At 39.6% G+C, this 21,676-nt stretch overlaps 1 protein-coding gene across 1 annotated transcript in view; it reads left to right on the top strand.

Moving 5' to 3' along the window:
* Window positions 1-21,211: 21,211 nt before the first annotated feature.
* The window catches only part of plch2a (phospholipase C, eta 2a), a 66,082-nt gene continuing 65,617 nt past the window's right edge, over window positions 21,212-21,676 (top strand). Inside the window, exon 1 of the mRNA XM_084367073.1 lies at window positions 21,212-21,508. Within this exon, the coding sequence (XP_084223199.1) occupies window positions 21,316-21,508 (193 nt within the window). The 5' untranslated portion in view covers window positions 21,212-21,315. The remainder of the gene's footprint in view (window positions 21,509-21,676) is intronic.

The following is a 21,676-nucleotide window of genomic DNA, read 5'->3' as shown; positions in this document are numbered from 1 at the left end:
TTCCTTCATAAGCCAAACCACAATCTTCACAAATGGCATAACCAGCTGCTTTCTGTGACTAGACCTAATCAAACTTTAACTATAATGATAGAAGGTCAGTAGTCACTGGAATTATTTTGTAATTTAATTTATTAATTTTTTTAGAAGGCACTGAAAAATGATGCTGTCATGCAACAACAACATTCAAAATAAACATTAAAAATGGCAGATATGAGTAGCTGAAGCATTGACATAAGGTATCTTGTTGCCTATATTGAAAGGACATAGATGGACATAAAGATCAATTATTGTCAATACTGAGAAAATAGTACAAAAAAAAAAAAAAAAGGCGTTATCCCAATCCCACACAGTCTGTCACTGTGCCCAGGGGTCGAGTTAAGTGGGAACCAATGTGAGCTGAGCTGCCATGAAAGAGGTAAAATCATACAACTATGGGGGTATCTACTACATCACCAACAACCACTTTTAATCACAAATAATGAATTTCTTAATGTTATGTTACATTAATGATATAAACACAAAAGCACAACTATGCACCATATTGTTCTGTGAATGACGGTGACAATGACCACGTTAGTCACCTCTGTCTGAGGTGTGGGCTGTCATACCTTTTATATTGAAACTAAATGAGGGTTGTTGTGGATCTACTTGATACAGTTGCTGTTTGTAAAAGTCATGGACTTGGACCACGTAATGAAGTGAAGTCACTAGTAATGGCAATATCCCAGGCTCCATTACAAATCGCAGGATTTTAAGAGTTGTCACATGAGGAGAAACTTAACAAACTTTGTGAAACGTCTGCAGCAAATTCTAAATCGTTGGTGCCTTATTGTAAATTTCTGCATTCAGTACGATACATTAAGATGTTTCTTTCCATGTAAAGCGTGTCAATTTGTCGTGGCATCACTGTAAAAGCCTGTTTTTCCTGTTTTAAGTGCTTCCTGTCTGCGTTCGTATCTAAAGTGCGTCTTACCTCCCAGCAGCTGTTTGAACACACTGTTTCCACTGATTACAACATTTACACCAGATTTATTAAAGAATAAAGTATACTGGCGGTTAACATGTCAAATTTTACAAATCCAGTAAACAGTAACTAATATAGGCTACTTCTTTGGAGAAAGTCACCAGACCCCTTTAAACAGGCTCAGTTTTGAGACTTGTTGTGTCAGGAGAAACTACATGAACTCTGTGAAACGCTGTTTACAACACATTCTTTACTATGTGTTCATTCTGCAAATGTTATACATGAAGATATTTCTTCCTTTGTGTATCAAACGTATCAGTTTCTTCCAGTGATGTAGGTGTGTATGGATCTTAAGGAGTCACAGGACACATGTCGAGACACATTTAAGGTCAGCTGTGAATTCACGGGCTTGAAGCTGTCCACTTATGATTGAATCACTCAGGACGGATGGTAAAACCAAACATGAACAGTCTCTCTCTCTCAGAACACACCTGTTCGGCTATTAGCCTGTTCATCTATCTCCTCCCTGGACATTAGTTAGGGTTAGGGCTAGTTATTTGAGAGACCCCCACAAAGCTCAGATTATAACTTGCACCCTGACTACACCAGTACAGTGTATCTCTGTCTCTGCAGTCATGCCTCACTTTAGCACTATGTGAGAAACAGAGAGTACAAATGGACCCAATTATATCTAACTCAAACATCTCCATTATCCCATGTTTTTATATAGAGGATAAAAGTATGTGCCCAGCACTGTCTGAGTCCTCTGTCCTTTCTCAGCAGATGACAGTAGGCTTTTAGTTTGGGTCACAATGAAAGCTCCAAATCATTGAAAAGAAAACTTTGTGCATCAGTCTAAATGCACCTTGATGAAATGTGAACTGGACAGCAGGGATACACAGTGTAGGATAGAAATCAGGTTTTACCTTCAGAAGATGTTTAAGTGGGCAGAAGTGATGAGTTGAATAAAAATGATCAAACCTAATAATGGTATTTGTATTCTTAATGCTACAGTATGTGGCAGTGTTATCTCCTCTGGGAGCCACAGTCTAGGAGCTTGTCTTGTTTGACAACAGACTTTTCAAATGACAACGATAAGTGACAGCTTCTTTTGTGATCACAAATAAATAGTAGTTATCATCTTTGCTGACTGTCATATCACAGGCACATCGTGCAGCATGTTATACCAAGGACAAAAGCCAACATGTATGTGGCATTGGGAATTGTTGGTGTTTCTTCATTCCAACCTGGGGCAGTTGTTTAGTTTTTTCTTCGCCGTTCTGTGGCAGAGATGCTTCTTAGCAGTAAACTATTGTTTTTCATGACACTCGAAAACTAGCTGTAAGAAAATGATGTCCCCATTCTTAAAGCTGCCTCCGAACCTGAATGGTTTTGTCTTTCTCCAACCAACAGAAACAATTGTCAATAAGCCCAATATTTAAATTGCTGAAACAATCTGATATATGGTCATGATTCACAGGTGTGGAACCAGGTTACTTAACTCTAGTACCACACTCATGACTTAGCATTTATGGCCATATTGTGGTTAGGCTGTATCGCGATACATCATGTTGTTTGTTTCCCCCCTTTTTCCCATTTTTTTTGAGTGGTTCCGATGGGAACTTCCGGGTCCATCAGTGTCACACTGCTCAACTGTAACCACTAACACGAGAGTTATAATAAATATTCATTAATAAATGTGCTTTGAGCTTCACAATGGCCTTCCAAAGTAAGGTCCATTGAAAAATGTTGTGTGTGAACTATTGGAAGATCCCTGTATGCATTTATTGATATTGTCCTTTCATTAAGAAAGGAAAGTGGTACAGGTCGTGTGGTTCATCTTGGGCAGGATCAATACCAGCAAATTACATTTTTACAGGATACGTAACAGTGGTTGTCAACGGGAAACCTTTGGCCTGAACTGATTCTAATTAAAAATGTTAATCAGAATGTAATTATGATGTTCTAATATTGTTAACATTGTTTTTTTTTTTTTCAAAGAAATTTCTGAACATAAAATGACAAAGATGAATTATGGAACAAAGTATTAGCCATCAACAGCTTCCATTAAGCACGACTGACACTGACATTCAAAATTCCATATTGGTTAATTGTAATGCGACCTGTTTGTGTGTGTAGTCATGCGTGTGTCATTGTATGTGCATCTATGTGTATACAGCATATTGCCTTTGTGAAAATGTCACATTGGATCTTGTGTCAGAAAGCAGAAGAGCCAGCGGGCAGCTCCCAACCAGAAGCAATGCAGTGTTGTATTGACCAACTTGTCTGTCAGTGTTACCTCTTGTTTTGCTCACTATAACATCTGAAAATGCAGCAATGCAATCCACACACCGGCTCTCTGCACTAAACATCAACCCAATGGGTTCTTAAAGACTGAAATTGATATTAAGGGATTTTTATGTCTCTGCACAAGTAATAGTCATGGCCGGAGGCATTACTTTTTGGGGTCTGTCCCATTCTTGTGATTCCAACATTGCATGAATGCCTGGAGGGAATTTAATTTAATTGAGTACAAGGATGGACTGAATAGATTTTGCTGGTCAAAGGTCAAAGGTCACTGAATTTTACAATGGTCAAACACTTGATGGAACTTAACAACAGTGGTCACAGTTGGACCATGGACTGGCAAAAAAAAATTTGCACAGCACAATTCTGCCAACCACCAATAGTTGAAACTTTACATTTTTTATGTTGCAATTTTTATGTTGCTTCATTTTTGCAATTTTGTGATAATGCTGTGCTTACTGTATGATGTGGTTAGGTTGAAGCAGAAAATGAAGTTGAAGTTGTCCTAATGGTGCAGCGGTGTAAATATTCTTGTCAATGTGCAATAGTGTCAATATTTTTTCGAGTTTTGTTTCTTATTTATATTGTTTCTACTACATTTTTACTCATATTTTCTATATTTTTGACTTATGTATTAGTGCTGTTTAAATTGATGCTCACGATTTTTGCTATCCGCTTTGCTGCTGTAATATTGCAAATTTCCCTGTTGTGCGACTAATAAAGGATTATCTTATCTTATCTTATCTTAAGGACTTCTTATAAATACCCAGTGGTTCCCCTCTTACAAATGTTGCTGCAGTCACTGGCTTGGCAGCCTTTTCGACACCTTCCCCTCGCCCTACTGATATGAAAGTCAGGACACAAACATGTTATGTGAACTTGATATGATATGTTTATGACATGTTTGTACAAATGTCAATATTGTACGAAGAACACATTTAAATGTGAGCGTATCAGTTGTTTGCAGAACGTTCACTGCCAACATTTCATCCTGGCTAACACAAAAATTCACGGAACAATGTGTTCTCTTTGTCATTCGAGTGACAGTTTCTTGTCACCTCCTACTTGCTTTGTCCTGTTAATCCGTCATCAGCTGAAATCAAGAGGGTTTGCACCCACAACTCGAAACTCATAACTTCACTAGCATGAATACAGGTGATTCCAGTGTGACATAGCTGAATAAGCTAGCAGACTGGTGTTTCATTAACAGCTATGTGAGAAGAATGTCCCAACAGAATATGAGGCATCTTTGCTGGCTCTGGGCACAACCCCACTGAAAGGGACGGTAACAAAGGCACGGCACAGAGCCATTATTAGAACTTGACCTTTCAGCGGGGACTTGTGACATGTCAGAATTAACATCAAGACAGTGTTCAGAGGCCTTGCTTCTCTTCAGTCTTTGATCAGAGATGTTGACCCAGAAAGGATCAGAGGAAAATCATCTACGAAGGAACAAGGATAGCTGAGGATTAGACAAGAGCTGCTGTTAATGTGTGGAAACACTGGAAGGATTACAGAATGGCAAACAGCCCTCGTTCAGGTGCCAGTTAAGTGCTTATTGGAGTGTTTGTGAACAGCATTTATTTTGAAAGAGAAAAAAGATAAGCGACCTAATCAGTGGTTTGTTCAAAGGCCTAAAATAAATTGAATTGCTTTTTGTAAACTGTGGATTCTGACTCCTGTCTGTCAGGAGCAAAGGTGAAACTGGTGTTATGCTGAACGTACTTACAGTGTTCTGCTCCCTCATGAGCTCCATCTCACTCTCAGTTAAGTGTTCAATGGGGATGATCGGAAGCAAACTGTTTTTATGGTTTGTCTAATGATATCATGATTGTGAAAGAACTACTGAACTTGTATCTGCTGCTCAGCAGCTTGCTACTGACTGCTGATCAACAGAGTATAGTAGTATAGAGTGATTAAAGTTCATACTTGTGACTTGACTGACAAGAGAAAGATTTAAAACATATTTAAAGCAGGATATTGTGAATTCAGATGCATTAAATAGAGCTCGTGTGAAAACCTGCAGCACACCTCTGACTGTTTCTGTTGCTACTGGGACATAACTGCTGTATTTTAAAACATAAAAGAGACCTGACTTTATCAACAGTGTGAGGAAATAACAGTGATGCAGAGATGTCTACTGAAGTTTACTGCTAACCTCTCCTGTCCCCGCCTGCTGTGTCTCCTCATCCCCAGTGTCATAGTCCCAGTCAGAGCTGCTGTAAATCACCTCCATACTGTATCCCCTGTCTTCAAGCTGACATCTGTCAGTCTCAGAGGCTGTGTTCAGTCAAAAATTGACCCAGCTTGTAAAGAGGAGGAGCAACACATGACACGTGAGCCATGATGTAGCCTGAAAATGATGCAGCTAGATCCTACGTACTGACAGTTAACAGAAACAAAACATTACATAGGTGCTCAGGTTAACACAACCAGTGATGGTTTCTGCTGACTTTGACCTCAAGCATTAGTTTAAACTTAAATTAAACAATTTCAGTGTCTTTAAGCCTTTTCTCCGCACACTGCCTCTGACGATGTTTGTAACATGTGATACCAGCAATTGCACCTTAACGCAGGGATTGGTCAGCTGTGTATGGAAATCCTCTCTTCTCTCTTCACACAACCATTTCCTTTACTTTGTATGCATGTGACTACGTTCTTTTGAAGAGACTGCTCGAATGTGTGGGCAGTTATAGCTATTTCTTAGAAAAGAACTACAGTACTTTGTTTCAAGTATACAGCCACAAGCTTGACCAAGTAGTTTAAAATGTTTTTGATAACCATGCAGGGTTTTCCACAACAGTGTTAACCTTTGAAAGAAAAGATGCACATTTCTGTTTTGTGTGAAGACACAAAGACATGTGTTGTCCAAACTATTATCAGGGGAAACCCTGTCATGACAACAAAGGTTCTTAAGGCCTTCACAATCTTTATCCTATTTTTAAAAATCCATGATCTTTCTCTAAACCCTGCCAAGTAGGTTTTTGCCTAACTAGACCTTATCCGTATATGGAGAAAACCTTCATATAAATCATCTTGTATCAGTGATTTGTTGAAGTTTTGGGAGGCACTGTGAGACCAGAAGATGCTTTTAAGGGTCGTTTTGGAATTCTATGCTAATTGTATATTAAATCCTGTAGTTTGGAAGACTTGTCCATTGAGGCATCTTTGTGAAATGTGGCTCCAGCTGACATGTGTTTCACCAGTCTTGCCACATACTACATAGACACGAAGGAGCATAACCACTCAAACAAGTGGAATCCAGTGCTTCTGATGAGATTAAATCTTTTTCTCAGATGAGAAATTTCCTCAAAATCCCTGAGGATTTTGAGGAAATTAGTTTTGAACCGCAGTCTTCTGTAATTTCTACTTAACCCTGTAGCTTTGCTCAGCTTTACAGCTGCTCCACTGCATGAAGCCTGTAAATGCTGATCAGCCACGCAGCAGGCACCAAAGGGAATGAGTAGAGTTCATTTTGAACGGGCAGCATATGGATGATGTAATTTGGAATGGAACTCTTCATCTGGAACATGTGACTTGAGTCTCTGCACCCTTCGGCTCTACATGTTATTGCAATATTGTGAGTTGATTATTTCCCCTGTGTTGTTCCATGCTGCAGGTGAATACATGTACAAAAAGCTAAAAATAAAATTTTCACTCATCCAGAAACACGTGTCGCGGTGTCAAAGCCTGGATGAACTGCTGCTGAACAGCTGTGAGTCTGATCATGTGATGAGGCTCTGCACAGGGGAGTTATCACCACTGGCTATTGGTTGTTATGCTAATAGATTTAATGAGCGTTGCACGGATGATGTGGGGGAGAGCACCTTACCTCTCTGATAAGGAGGCTTCATAAACGCAGCCCACACTCTCTTAATCTGGAGCACCGCTTCAGCACAAGAGGAATGAGAGATTCTTCATGGTTGACAGTCATGCGTGTGGGAAATGCTGTCTTGTGTTTCAAGGATGTCTGCAATTGTTCAAAATGTGTGTTTGTGTGTGAAGAGGGAGAGCACTGTAGTGTGCACACACAGTGTGAGTGAGTGTTTGCGGCTGAGAAAAGCAGTGGGCTTCAAGATTTAATCACTCTTCACAGAGCGATTCTCCAAATCAACTTCATGGGTTTTCTTTGTTTAGCTTTGGAGTCAATACAAGTTGTCGAGCACTAGTGGGAGTTCCTAACAATACCCATGATGCAAGATGCTGCATGCATTAGGGAAATGTGTGTATGCAGGACATCACTGTGATTGGAAAAAAAGGTGATTTTGTTTTTCAGTGTCTTTTAATAGATGCAGCTGCATCAGAGACAAAGAAGTGTCAACTAGTGGGTGTTATCATTTTTGATTTCTTCAGAATAAACACTTCCCGCCTCCACTTTTAAACATCACGAGGCTCCTATGAAAGATAATGTCAAAACATGTATTGCTGGTAAAGAAGTGCAAATTGATTGATGCATTGTAAACTGAAATTGCCAAGGCACGTCATTAGCCCTGTGATGAAAACTATCAGACCACAGGGACACTTCTCAGATGACTGACTGTTCCCAGCTCCTCAGGCACTCTTGTTCACTTTCCTAAAGTCATGACATTTCTCTCTGTAGGGGATGTGAATATGTAACAAGTGAAGCGAATAACATTAATCATCTCTTTAAAATTCAACGTCCTGCCGGGAAATCTTGGGTTATGACATTTGGGTTGATCTTTTTTCACATGTCGCACTCATCTAAACACCACAGCCGATGTATTTACATCCCCATGGCTACGGCTTTGCCTGATGGTAGTGGTCCCCTCAGCAGAAATCCAAGGAGGCCTCCCCTTACAACCCACAGGACTCAAAACAGCCACAATAACGTTTAATGTTGTGGCTGATTTGGGTCCTGTGGGTTGCGAGCGGGGGCATCCATGGATCTGACTTGTTCCAGAATGTTCAACCCAACCACCAGAATGATTGTTCCCAATGTACCCATCTGCAAAACACAAATATGTTGAAATTTCACATTTATTTATGTTGTAGCTTTACACTTTTTATTTACTTAGTTATTTTCAGTTTTATGTTGTAACATACTGTGCCTATAGTCTGGTTAGGTCTCTGCACGAACACACTTGGTTTCGGAAAAGATCATGTTTTTGTATTGAATACCTCCTTTGCTTGGCACAAACACAGCTGGAGATGTACTGAGGTAGCCTCCGTTATCACGCTTACAAATGTTGAAACACTGTGATCCCAATTGTCAAACAGTATCCAGTGGTTTCACATTTACAGATGTTGAACTGCAGTCTCGAACTGGCTTGGCTCCTTTGATGCCTAACTCCACCAGCAACCCACCTCCTGGTATGAAAGTCAGGTCATATACAAGCAATGTGATTTGACACATATTGTAGAAATGTCACCATGGTTTGTATGACGAGTACAAATGTGAACGCATCAATGGACAGCAGAAACATTTCCTGTCAACATTTTATTCTGGTGACTGAGCTGGGCATGTAACATGGATCCTTAATCTTGTATGGATCTGTAGAATTTGGAGGTCAGGTCAGAACCTCAAGCTCTTTGGCATGCTCCTGAATGGTCTTTGTTGTCTGTCAGGGCGCATTGTCCAGCTGGGGGAGCCATGGGGGGGCATACTTGGTCTGCAACAGAGTTTAGATGGATGCTACGCCTCAAATAACATCCACATGAATGCTAACCTCAGGTTTTCCAGAAGAACATTGCATTTTAGGAGATGATCAACGTTATTCACTTTACCTGTCAGTGGTTTTAATGTTTTGGCTGATCGGTGTATGCTGGGCTGCCCCTTGTTTCAGAACAAGCTGAAATAAACCTTTTAGACTGCGAAGGCTCTCTTGATTTTTAGAAGTTGTACTTTGTAGTATCTAAATGAGTGCCACATCCTGTCTCTTGATATCTGTAGACCTCTGTAGAACTATAGACTGTTAATTTGATGTTGGGACTGAGCCTAAAGCTAAAGCTAAAGGTGAGATACAAAGGTAAATTAAAAAGTTGACGAATATTATATGAATTCTGTAGACCCTTGTATCAGTATCTTCCTGGTTGAGCAGCAATACAAATCAGTTTTCAGCAGGATTCTACCAACGTGCTACAGCTGTAAGAGGAGACTGCTCCACTATGAAGGAAGTGTGTTTTGCTTTGTATTGTCTGCAGACATTGGAGGTTGTGTCAGCCGCTGAGGTTGTTTTGGCTCCCTGTTACTCTCTGACAGACGAATTACTCTTCAGTCCCTAGGTTTTACTGTTTGACAATGACAAATGTTGCTTCAACAAACCATCTCTTCAAGCTTCAATCTTGTTTTGCTCTTTTTACAAAAGAAAATATTAATAAGACAAACTTTATTGTGTCATTGCCTTCAGGCCAAATTCACCTGCATCACAGAAAATATTATCATCCAAACTCAGTCAGCGTTTTCTCTACTCAGTTTTTATGTGACAGCTATCCGTAGCTCTTAGTGAGTCAGGTGCTAATGGACCCATTATTAGTTCCAGCAGTTTAGCTTAACTCACAGCACAAAAATAGAGAAAGGCTTGCTGATCCCCTGCACTGAGGCTGACGTTTCCTCTGGCTTGCAATTGCAGTCCAAAGTCATGAACTAGTTATCATGGCATTTAGTTTTAACACTGGTTAACCTCAGTGTTAACCATGTGATATCATTATGATCATTATTATGTCCAAACATCAGAATTTAGACTCTAAGATGAGGTGTTATAACTGAGGTTGGCTTCTTGTTTCCCTTTGTACCACACCTGGCATACGTATGTTTGCCTTTATGGAACAAGCATACATTTTAGTTACATATACAGAAAAATATCATGAAATATATTAAAAATACATTTAAATATATGGAAGTAGTCCACATATATTTAACAATACACACCAATGTACTACAAAATATAATGAATGTACTTTTTGATGATACATCCATAATAATCATAATAATAGCCTGATGTATTGAAAAATCTAGTACTTCAAATATATTGTGTATATGTTACAATGTAATATGTTTTCGAAAATTAAGTCATATTTCTGACGATACAGAATATGTAAAACATCAATAATTGGTATATATTATTTATTTATTTTTGTTCAATTACACATTTTTTGCCATTGCAATATATTATATCTACATATATGGGAAATACATTTACGATGAGGGTGGTGGATAAACTACCAGCAAGATTCAGAAATTTGGTGACCTTTCAAACTTCCATTTTTTAAAAGAATGCAGTCAGGCTATACCATCGCTGTAATGTGGTCCGGCCAGTGTGATGCGTTCTGAATGCATTTACTTCTGGGATGAACATGCTGTACATTACTACCTAATAGGATATCCAGATACAGAGAGCATATTAAAGCAAGGTCTTTAGGTCTTTAGATCTTTAGATTGTGTGTGAAGGCCTTTGGATTATTATAGACCAAAAGAATCCTAATATGATCTTTTGATGGTGTCTTTAGGTTCTGAGATGACAGCCTAAGACCTGAGACATCAGTAGACCTACAGTTTAATCATTTGCTTCTTCATGCCTGGAAACACCCATAGCTCTTAAGGTGGTGTCTGTAGATGGTGATGATGATGATGGCTTAGTCATTTGTTGGCCTAAAGATGTCATATCTAGGTTTCCATGTCACATATTTTGCACTTGGACCATTGTTGCATGCCATCAGCTGTCTCTATATCTACTGTATACTAATTTAAATGCAAAAATGCAGAGAATTCAACCTATTCTCCTTCAATCCTTTATTTGTATCCAAAGATTGCATTTTTGTACTCAGAGATGACATGTTTTGGTCTTTAGATGATGTCTTTTGGGTCACTCCATGCCCACCCTTGATATCTACATATCAGTATTTATTGTGTAAACCTTAGATGATCATCAAATCGGCCCAGTGGATGTCATGCATTCAGGGAGCTAAACCCTGAGTGGCACACAGATGACATTTTTATCATCATGTTGCCTATGTGGTTTGTGGCAGTAACAATGATGCAAACTCCCTGGGTTCAATTTGGAGTCACAGTTTAGGTGAGTGAAAATTGGAAGCTGGTATGCAGGCCTTACAAAAAAACCCACTCTTGCTCTGCAAATTGTAGCCAAGACGCCATTTGTCAGGCTAAAAATATAAATGGAACTGTTATTTAGTCAATTTCTCCTTGGTGTGTCATTGTAATGCTAGTAATGAGACAGTGAACAGTAGAAGTGAACTGCCTCTGGGCATTAAGAGTGTTTTTTGTTTGAATTAAAGGATGAATGGAGCCTGAAGACACCAGAAAATGAACAATCTCTCCTTCTCTTTGAGAGCAACTTGGTGATTTATTCAGTGCATACGGACTACAGCTATAATTGGCCACTGGAACGAGTGCCGCTGAGTTCTCAGGGTAGATTTGATTTAAATACAGTGGTGACAGCTTTTGCAGTTGTGAGCTGGGAGGGAAAGCTCTGAAAATAAACGTCAGAGGGAGTCAAAACAAAAAGTGGATTGAAACTTCAAGGGGAAATCTGTGGAATTGCAGAGCTGTTTATGCCATTTCTACACTCTCTTCTTCTTCCTTGCCTGCTTGCTTCTTTCTCAGCTCTGTCCAGGAGCCTCTCTTTCTGAGAATGTGATCTCTGGTTTTACAGTCCCTCCCCCAGGGAATCTGATGGATCTTTTAAATCCTCTCCTCTTTGATAACCCTGCTGCTTTTAGGTTTACCACCTGCTGGATGCAGCTCTATTTTTTTTCACCTGTACAGGCACAATGCTCTTTTATTCCTCACAAATTCCTATGTGAAGCATTTTTATTGCTAAAATATTTAGTTGAAAAGCACCTGATAGATCCAGTTTCATTTGAAGTAGGTTCTCAAGAGTAGGGCTGCAACTGGTGATTATTATTTTCATGATTAAATGATAAAATGGATAAAGCAGTAAACAAGAATCATTTCAGCACTAATTAGGAGCCATAGTGCTGCTTACAGAAGATTCATGGAACTCGGACCGTTCACTCACCTTTTCTTCCATGCAAACTGTGTAGCATACTTACCATTTGTGTTAAATTAAGAGATACTTCTCAACATATCTTTTCAGGGGTCTTTACTGGTCCAATCCAGTCTCAATGAGATGATGTCATTCAAGCAACATTGTGTCAAAATTTGTATTTTGTGTGATTTCGCAGTTTCTAAGTGCAACAAAACTACTGAAAAAATACAAATTGCAGGTTTCCATGACAATTTTTCAGATGTAATGTAACATTACACGCTACAAACAAACTTAACTTAACTTAACAAAACTTATAAAACTTATATAACAACCTTATGGCTTGAAGTAAACATGCATGCTCAGGCATTTTTTGACATGCAGCAGTCAAAGTTTAGTTTTGCACACAACTTAGAACAGTAACAGCACACCAAGCTAACATAACCTGAAACAGAGACAGTAACACCTACACTGTAGCTATAACATGCTACCTGCTAAACCTGTAGAAATGGACTGACTTGTCTTATGATCAAAAACTAGCAACTTTGCTAACACAGCAATACATCATTTGCAGTATAGAGATGGTTGTGAACAACAGAACAGAAGCCATGAGGATTAAATGTCAATTGTAGGCATACACTCAGCAGCAACAGCATTTACCAAAAGGTTACCAGATTTCTGAAATAAAACTCGGGGGACATTACCACTTCGGCGGTCAATATATCATTAAAATAGTCAATGTTATTATCTATGAAACGAAAAACGAGAACAATTTTGGTTTCATGTATGACTTTTATTTTTTTTTCTCACTCTCCTCGCCTTCCTTTCCAGTACATAACAAGAAATAGTACAGTATATAGATAAATACTTTGGCAGATAGCCATGCTTGCCTCAGTTTTGTATTTTAGCTCAAAAACATTGTTTGAAATAATTAAATTGCAGGCTCTGTAATCAGATCTTTACCTTTAATCAACTTTCTCCTTCAGTCTTCTTCTCATCCAGTCTTCCTCCTTCTTCTCAGCTCTAAGATGTCTCTGGTGATGTTGTGGATGCATTTCTGGCAGTTTTCCCATAAAATGTTTTTTTCATAAGATAGCACAAGCAAATAGTAAGAATGACTGATAGTGATATGACTGTGCTGTAGTAAGCAACCCCCTTTGTTGGCCAAAACAAGCATAACGTCATTGAGATTTTAACCATAGGCTCTGCTACTTTTTTTCTGCCACACAAAATATTATTTAACTTTGCGGGACAGGACACCAAAAACGAGGACTGTCCACAGAAAACGCTCGTCCTAATTTACCAGATTGAGAAATCATTCATGCAGATGAGGTTACTGTGTGTTTATGTGAACATGAAAAGGTTTCAAGGGATACTGCTGAAGATAATCTTCCGAATCAACTCCACACTAACACTCACATTCACACACATGCTGCGATGGTTGTGGTGTTCCTGCAGAGCTAAGCAGCAGGGCTCAGCCTTCTCTGTGCCACCATGCCATCTGGCAGCTTCAGATGATTCGGTAACTCCACACCAGGGTCCTGCTTTTTCATCCAGCAGGGCCACGTTGTCACTGGGACACAGAAAGTGGCAACAGGCGAAGGACCCAAATGTAGACCATAGAGACAGCAGGATGATTTCTTTGGTTTAACAATAGAAAAGAGCTCACAGGCAGGTACAGGTAACAGGTGGGCAGGGAACCAAAGCAAATCCACAAAAGATCAAAGCAACAACAAACAAACACAGCACCTTGGATGAACTGACAGAGTATGAGTGAGAATGGACCGTTTAAGTAGGTCTGCAGTGACGAGGAAATGAACGGACAGAGAAAGACTGTGACACAAGTCAAACCAAATATATTACAATGACATGACTGGATAGTTAGCTAGCTTTGTCGTTAAACATATCATCAAAATATATTTGTCAACCGTATGCAAAGGTATTGACTATGAATCTTGCTAGCATGATGATTCCATGCTAATAGCTGAGCCAAAGTGTTCAATGAGCTGAGCGAACTGTATCTCCCGTTACAATGTCGTAGTCTTCACTTCACATTGTAGTGTGACGTATATCCTCTTTACTGAGCGCACATACTTTTACTTTCTAGTGCCAACTCTATGTTACAGTATATGTCTATAGTTATCTCAGTGTTTTTTCATTCATTACTTAACCAAAATACTTTTACACAGTTTACTTTGTATATATTGTTACTGTTCATTTTTATAATAGTGTTTTTAGCAATTTTGATCATTTTGGTAATAACATAGGTGTTTTTAACCAGGTTAGTCTTTCAGCTAGCCTAGCTGGCTTTCCAAAAAGTTCTGCATATACACATAATAGCAGAGAAAATCACCCTTCTCTATGATTTGTGATTTCAATCTTTCACTGCTTGCTTTCACAAGACAGTCTGGCAGCTCTTCCAAGCACCAAGTGTAAAAAGAGGCATTTTGACCTAACATTTGCATTGCGGCTAGCTTACATTGCTAACAGCTATCTATCCGACCTAAAGAATCAAAAATGTAAAAAAACAAAAAAAAAACAAAATGAACTGTGAAAATGAAGTATTATAAAACAACATTATGCAACATATTTTTTTTTACTAAAATAACAGCTTCAAAATCATTTTGATGATACTGTGTGTTGTAATAGGTTGAATGGTGTCCATGGTGACAATGGGATCCATAATACAAGTTTTCGATACATAACATTGTAATGATGTAATGAGTTTGTTTAAAGTTAGCACCTACGTTACGTCTCGGAACAAAGTTTCCATTACATAAGAACCTTGTGGGATTTTAGTGATTGTTCCAGGTATTAGTCAAACTCTGAGGTGCTGCCAGGCAAGTCATTGCTTTTGAAATACTGTTTATTTTCATCATCATGGTATAAGCAGGATAATATCATTCAAGGTGTCCGTTAATTAATGGACTCCATGTTGTCCATTAATTCCTGATAAAGGACACATAGTTGGGCATATCTGTTTTGTTTTTTTTCACTTAAATTAAACTAACCATGGCATACAGTCATCCGTAGCCATATGTTCAACATAAAAATATGTATTGACATATGTGATTTTAAAATGTTAATTCTTTATAATGACAATATTTATATGCATTACTTAACTTAGTCATGAACATTTTAAAGGAACTTGGGGCAGGATCAAGAAATAAGACTCAATAGTGACACGACGGCCGTTGTGGCTGTTAGGGTAACTGCAGCCATCAGCCAAGCGGGAGCGCATGAACTCTTCACAGCAGTGCAGCTGATGCCTTATCCCCTACACACACGAAGCAGCCGGGAAGCCGGCTCGCTGTGTGTAGCGACACACAAGCGCAGCGATTTACCGTTACGGTCTGAAAAGCACAGGCGAAAGCAAAGACGGCATATTGGGGGACAGAAATATCGTCTCTGATACGGGATTGCTGTGTGTAAGCGGCTAATGTTGCTACACAGACACAAACAAACCGTTAGCCTGTGGCTACAGCCAGCTGCTAACGTCACCTCCCGGATAACAGGTTGGGCTTTCGGTCCCATATATAAAGGGACGTATTTCTAACTATTCGGTTTCAGACTAAAGGACCGTGGAAAATGCGCAGTCTGTAACTATTCAGTGTTACACAGCGGTGGACTAATTTACATGTTTGCAGCTTACGCTACTTTGCACGTTAGTTCACTCTGAGTCCTTGATGATCTCATATGATTTTCAAATCAAGCTCTACACATGACCTGTAATGTTTTCTTACCTGGTTACTAGGAAATGAGCCATGTCAGCATCTGTTTTCAGTCCCAATTCCAGTTGAAGCTGCCTCCATGAGTCGAACGCGTATCCGATGTTTATTCGGGTGGCAGCCCGACTTTGGTCGTAATTTCGTTTCGACTCACGACATGCCGCTGATAAAACCTTTGTTTTCTTCTTAGTATGACTTTTTGGTGGACTTTGTGTGGTGGTGGGTCGTTTGCTGGCCGTCGCAGAATCCATTACTACCCAAACATTAGCTTGGGTCCACCGCGCTTGTCTTCTTCGCGTATCCAAGTCGAAAGCCATCGAGGACGCGCATTCAGCGTCATCTGACGTCACGTCCGCAGGACTGCGCGGGAAATTCGGACACCGAATTGCAGTACATTATGCAGCACACAGCCTGTTCAAGGCAATGGAGAGATACGTGGGGGGGCTCATTCTTTTTGGTTTTGACGCTTCATCACTCATTAGCATTAAAAACTTAAAATGCATGTTTATTTTTTCACAGATCCTGCCCCAAGTTCCTTTAAGAAACAATTATGATTATTAGAAAATGAAATTATATATTGGACAAATATGCACAAATGTAACACACATACTGTACGTATATACTGTATGTACATGGCTTAATTACCTTTGTTTTGACATAGACATACTGTATATACTACACTATATATGTAAATTATATATCAGCATATCACCATATATACACAATATATTAGATTGTTGTACAATAACATCCAGATAATAGTTTCTATTTTAAAACCTGCTTCTATTTTGAGCTTTTATAATTCCAAAAAGCTAGTGCCACCGACAGCAAAGCGAGGAATAAAATGAAGAGCCCTTTTGCTTTGTGGTGTTTGCTTGGCCGTCTCTTTTCTCACTCTTTCTCTCTCTATAAATAGATGGTAAATATGTTCGTTCCTTATTTGAATCTGGCAAAGAGGAGAAGAAATAAAGGTGGAGGCAGAGCTTCTCTCTTTTCTTGTTAAAGTGTGGGCAGCAGAAGAAGTGAAGAAGTGTCCCCTCTTGTTTTTGTATAATGCATGTTGGTTGGAAGAAGTCCCAATCCACAAAGAGGGAATGTGGGTGGAGTGTATACACACACACACACACACACACACACACACACACACACACACACACACACACACACACACACACACACACACACACACACACACAAACGCAAACACAAACACACACACACACTACAACTGTGTGAAATGCTGTGATGAACCAATGGAACTGCTGATCATTTGTAGTCCAAGTGAATATGATAGCTGGGACATTCTGGAGTGTGAATGTATGTGTGTGTTTTTAATTAACATGAAATGTGTCACTCTGAACTGTGAGGAAGTGTGGATGAAATGATGTGTTTTTATTTGTATTTTCAATGAAATAGTGCATCGATAACAACCTGGTGTCTTCAGTCTGAATGTTACACATAGTGTACAGACATGCAGACATATGGAACACTGAAAGTAAAAGCTAGCAAAACATTGCATCAGTTAGGTTGATTGAGATCAGCTTCAGTGCTCCTTGACATTGATGTATAAAGGGCAAAGAATTCTATTGGATGGAAAAACAGCATTTTTCTAAAACATATCTAACATAGGTGAGTTAGTTGGCTTTGTTGGTTGCGTTTTGATATTCTTTATTTTGTATGTTTTTCATTTTTGGTATTTTTCTCATAGGACGATCTCAGTTTGTTGGTTGGTTCAGCTGACCACCACACATTTTCATCTAGAGAGATATTTTAAAATCTACCAGCTATATTGGCATGAAATTGGTTCTGGTTCCCAGAGGATGAGTCATGATGACTCTGATCCCCCCCCAACCTCTCCTCTCACAGTCTTCTGCTGTTTATTACTGTCATAACTTTCATACTTGAGGGTGTAAAAAGTAGCCTCTTGGTGCTGCTAGCAGGGAAGAAGAGATTTATCACTATTAAAACTGCAGGATCGACCTCAAAACAGTATATTTACACTATCATTAAATCCAAAAGGAGAACACTTGCAAACGTTATTTGGCAAATTGTACTTTTTATTGTTGGATTGACTTGTCACCATTATAAGATGGTAAATGGTGGACAGTGTGCATGCCGTTTGAAGCAGATCCACACTCTGACTGCAGAAACCTTTCATGCAATGAACAGTAATAATGCTAAGTGCACAAGGGCATTATAAACTTAACAGACAGAGCAGTCTGGCCTTAATATGTCCTGTGCAGGGGTTGATGTAATATCCTGTTCCTGTTATTTATAAATGACAAGAGGGAGTTGATTGCTCTGTCTCTCTCTCTCTGTCTGTGTCACACACACTGTCTCTCTGTCTGTCTTCCTCTTTTTGCTCCAGGAACATTTGAGACTGACAATGTATTTGTTTTTTTCTTAGAGCTAAATCTCATCTGACTATTGGGTGCATCTTTCTCTGGGCAGGCTTTCACCTTGAAATGGCATCTCAGTACGAAAAGAGATTCTCACCTGGCTCCATCCTCATTATATCTATACAGTATTTTCTGAAGTTATCCCTCACAGCAACTGTCAAAAAAATGTGGATGTATGTCTGTGCCGTACCACTTAGGAATCAAAGTAGGGGTTCTGTGCCTCCCGCAAATGCTTTTCCACACTACATTTCATTATTTCTTCTCCCTGCTGGGTTTTATATGCAACTTTCCAGTCCACCAGGAGGGATTTCTTGAGTTATTTAGCCACCTGGATCACAAAATTAGACCAAATGAAAGAACAAAGCAGGTGAAAGCAGAGGTTTAATGTGAAGCACCATTAAGTGGATATACTGTACAGTACTCTCATATTTTAGTCCCTGGGGCTAGTTCATGAAAGCAGCATTTCCATCACTTGCAGAAAACAAACCATATTTTTCTCATCATAATATCATTTATAGTCTTGTCGCCTGTTAAAACTCCTATTTTGCTGCCCTGCACAGACATTTACATAAACCCAGTGTCTTAGTTATATGATAAGATAAGATGTTCCTTTATTCCTTGGGAGAAATTCACAGGTAACACCGCAGTGCAGAGGGAAATAAGTAGCAGCACAAGAGTAAGTCTCAAAAATAGATACATAGAGACAATAATAAGGAGATATTGGAAAGAATAAAATAAGAATTTGAATAAAAAATATAAGTTAAAAATAATAAGTTTTTTCAAAACCTAAAGAAGAATATAAGACAGACTGTGTCTTTCATATGTTTTTAAGTTGATACAAACAGAATTACACTTGGCACTGGAGACTCTGCTTTTCCACAGTGGCCCACCTCAATAATTTGCTCATGGCTCAAGGGGCTTTCACAAACCAAGCGGTTGCACTATATAGAACTGAAAGCAGCTTGTGGGGCAGAGTCTGGCAGCAAACAGGCTTGCTGGAGCATTTCAGTACCATGGCCAGTGCACCTCCACTAAGCCTTGAGCAGAAGCTCAAGCACAGCAGCGAGCAGGTTGCTTTCTGTAAGGGAATAGTAATAAAGCGACAAAATGCTGAGATCCCAGAATTCCTCACGGAGCATTCCCACTGCTTGTACAGTAATCAGACTTGTAGGTCACCCGTGTGTCCACTTTAATGGCCAAGTGCTTGGGCCCTCTCACCGACCACCTGACTCCAGAGGCAGTTATTACTATCACAAACAGACAACACAATGTGAGGAGACATTCACACTCTAAGATTAGCCACCAGGGCTTTGACCTACTTTCCACTGACCTGCTGTCATGAACGTTTTTATTGTCTCGAGGTCCAACACCAGTTCAACAGTTGTATCTTATATTATATGTATGTATTGTGCAGGTTCAAATAGTGTTGTGTAATAAATGTAATAAAAAAACAAAAAACAAATAAACTAAATAGCATTAGTGACAGTGTTAACTGTAAAAAAGAGAAGTCCTTGGAATGTTGAGATTATAGGTTGTAAATATTTCCATTTTAAAAATAAGGAAAAAGATCAAACACAGCAAAAGTGCCCTCTTGGATGCCCCTGGCAGGAAAAACGTGATAAAGTGTCTTCTAGGACCTCCATCCAGTGGACAAAATGTAATGGCCTCTTTAACTTTTTCCACCCTGCCCCTCAAACATGCTCAGTCTGCCACTGTTCTGAGGCCAGGGCTAAAAGCTGGCCTTTGGATCTCTTCAGCCACAAATTCATAACCAGGTTTAACTAAGCCCATACGATTCACACCACATTTCTGCTAGCTCTGGGTTAAATGCCTGTTGGTACAGGCAGCAAATGTTTATATTCTATAATGTGGTGTTACTACTCTGTTTACTTTAGCCGGTTTCAAACTTGCAACTTTTAACCCTGTGTTAAATCCATTTTCGGGGGATACCCCACAAACTCAGAGCTAACCCTGCTCCAGAGCAGAACCAGCAGCCCCCAGGCTAAAGTCAGGGTCGGCCCACTTTGTAATGTGCCAGGATTATGACAGTGTGCACCCTGTATTAGCCTGGGGCTACGAGGGTTCGCAGAATGCTTTTAGCCCTGGGATAAGTGCAGTATAAAAAGCCCTTTTGTGTGAGCTGTTAGATATACAGGGTGCATTACCAGAATTACATGACACGTCTGCTATGACAATTGAAGACACTGAGGTCTTTCTGGACAAAAGTAGCTTAAGCTCCAAAGCTCCTCCCAGAAAAACATGATAGGTATTTTAAAATGTACCAATGATATACAGTTCTTAAAGAACATATTTGTACAGTTATCTTAATAAATAAAATAATCCAAATCCAAATAAATGAACATTTTAATGCTTTTATGTTTTATCTGGAAGGGTAGGGCCGCATATCTTAAATCTTGACACTGGCCCTGGGACATGAACCTTAAGTGGGAATTTGTTTGAAAAATCGAACATGACAACATATCCCATGAGTCATAGCCACAGGTGTGCTGTCAATGTCTCCTGAGAGCTGTAGATCACGATTGTGAACAAAAAACGAAATGAAATGACAGGATTTTCAACTTTTTTACTAATATAGTATATCTGTTCGTCTATGTTTTAACAGCTGATCTTAGATGTGTTTGATAGTAGTGGTATTCAACATTTGAGTACGGCTTAATTTCGTAGTTGGCACATTTCCTATTTTCCAGTGTGTGCCCGAATGCAACACAGGTGTGTGCGCCTGCGTGAGCTACCTGAACAATGAGATGCGCAAACTGTTCCCTGTGAAGCGACTTACCTCCTGATTTATGGATATTTCTGAGCGAATTAGAACTCCAGTGTTGGAAGTGTTGTCTTGAATGCTGCCCTAACAGTCAATAGGAACATTCCCCCCTGAGGCGGACTTTCACCTGCTTTTCACTGTTTTTAATGAGACCCCTGAGAGTTGAGTTGTCATGCCGCAGGTTGCGGGTTTCCATGACTCAGCTCATCTTTGGTATCTCAGTGACAAGTCGTCGAAAATTCACATTTATGCCACCTGGTCAAAGGTGCTGAAACGACACAGTAAACCCAACGTACTGTTTGAAAACAGCGTTTCAAGATGTCTGCTTGGCAAACATGGGAAGAAGGCCAAGCCCCTGGGTCATGGTGAGTTGGCAACAGCTCATTGCTCTCTGTTCATCAAACTGTGTGTCCTGGTTCTGAATGATGTGCACATGCTGCTGCAAAGGTCCAAACACGTTTACGCCCGGTGTGTCCTGTCCTCTGCCTCTGTTCTACCAAACTCCTGTCAGGTGTGTGTTCCCCTGCTTACCT

This window comes from Pagrus pagrus (assembly GCF_965226575.1).
Source record: "Pagrus pagrus genome assembly, chromosome: 11".
Taxonomy (NCBI): domain Eukaryota; kingdom Metazoa; phylum Chordata; class Actinopteri; order Spariformes; family Sparidae; genus Pagrus; species Pagrus pagrus.
Note: the sequence above shows the minus strand (reverse complement) of the source record. Positions and strands in the feature narration are given on the sequence as shown.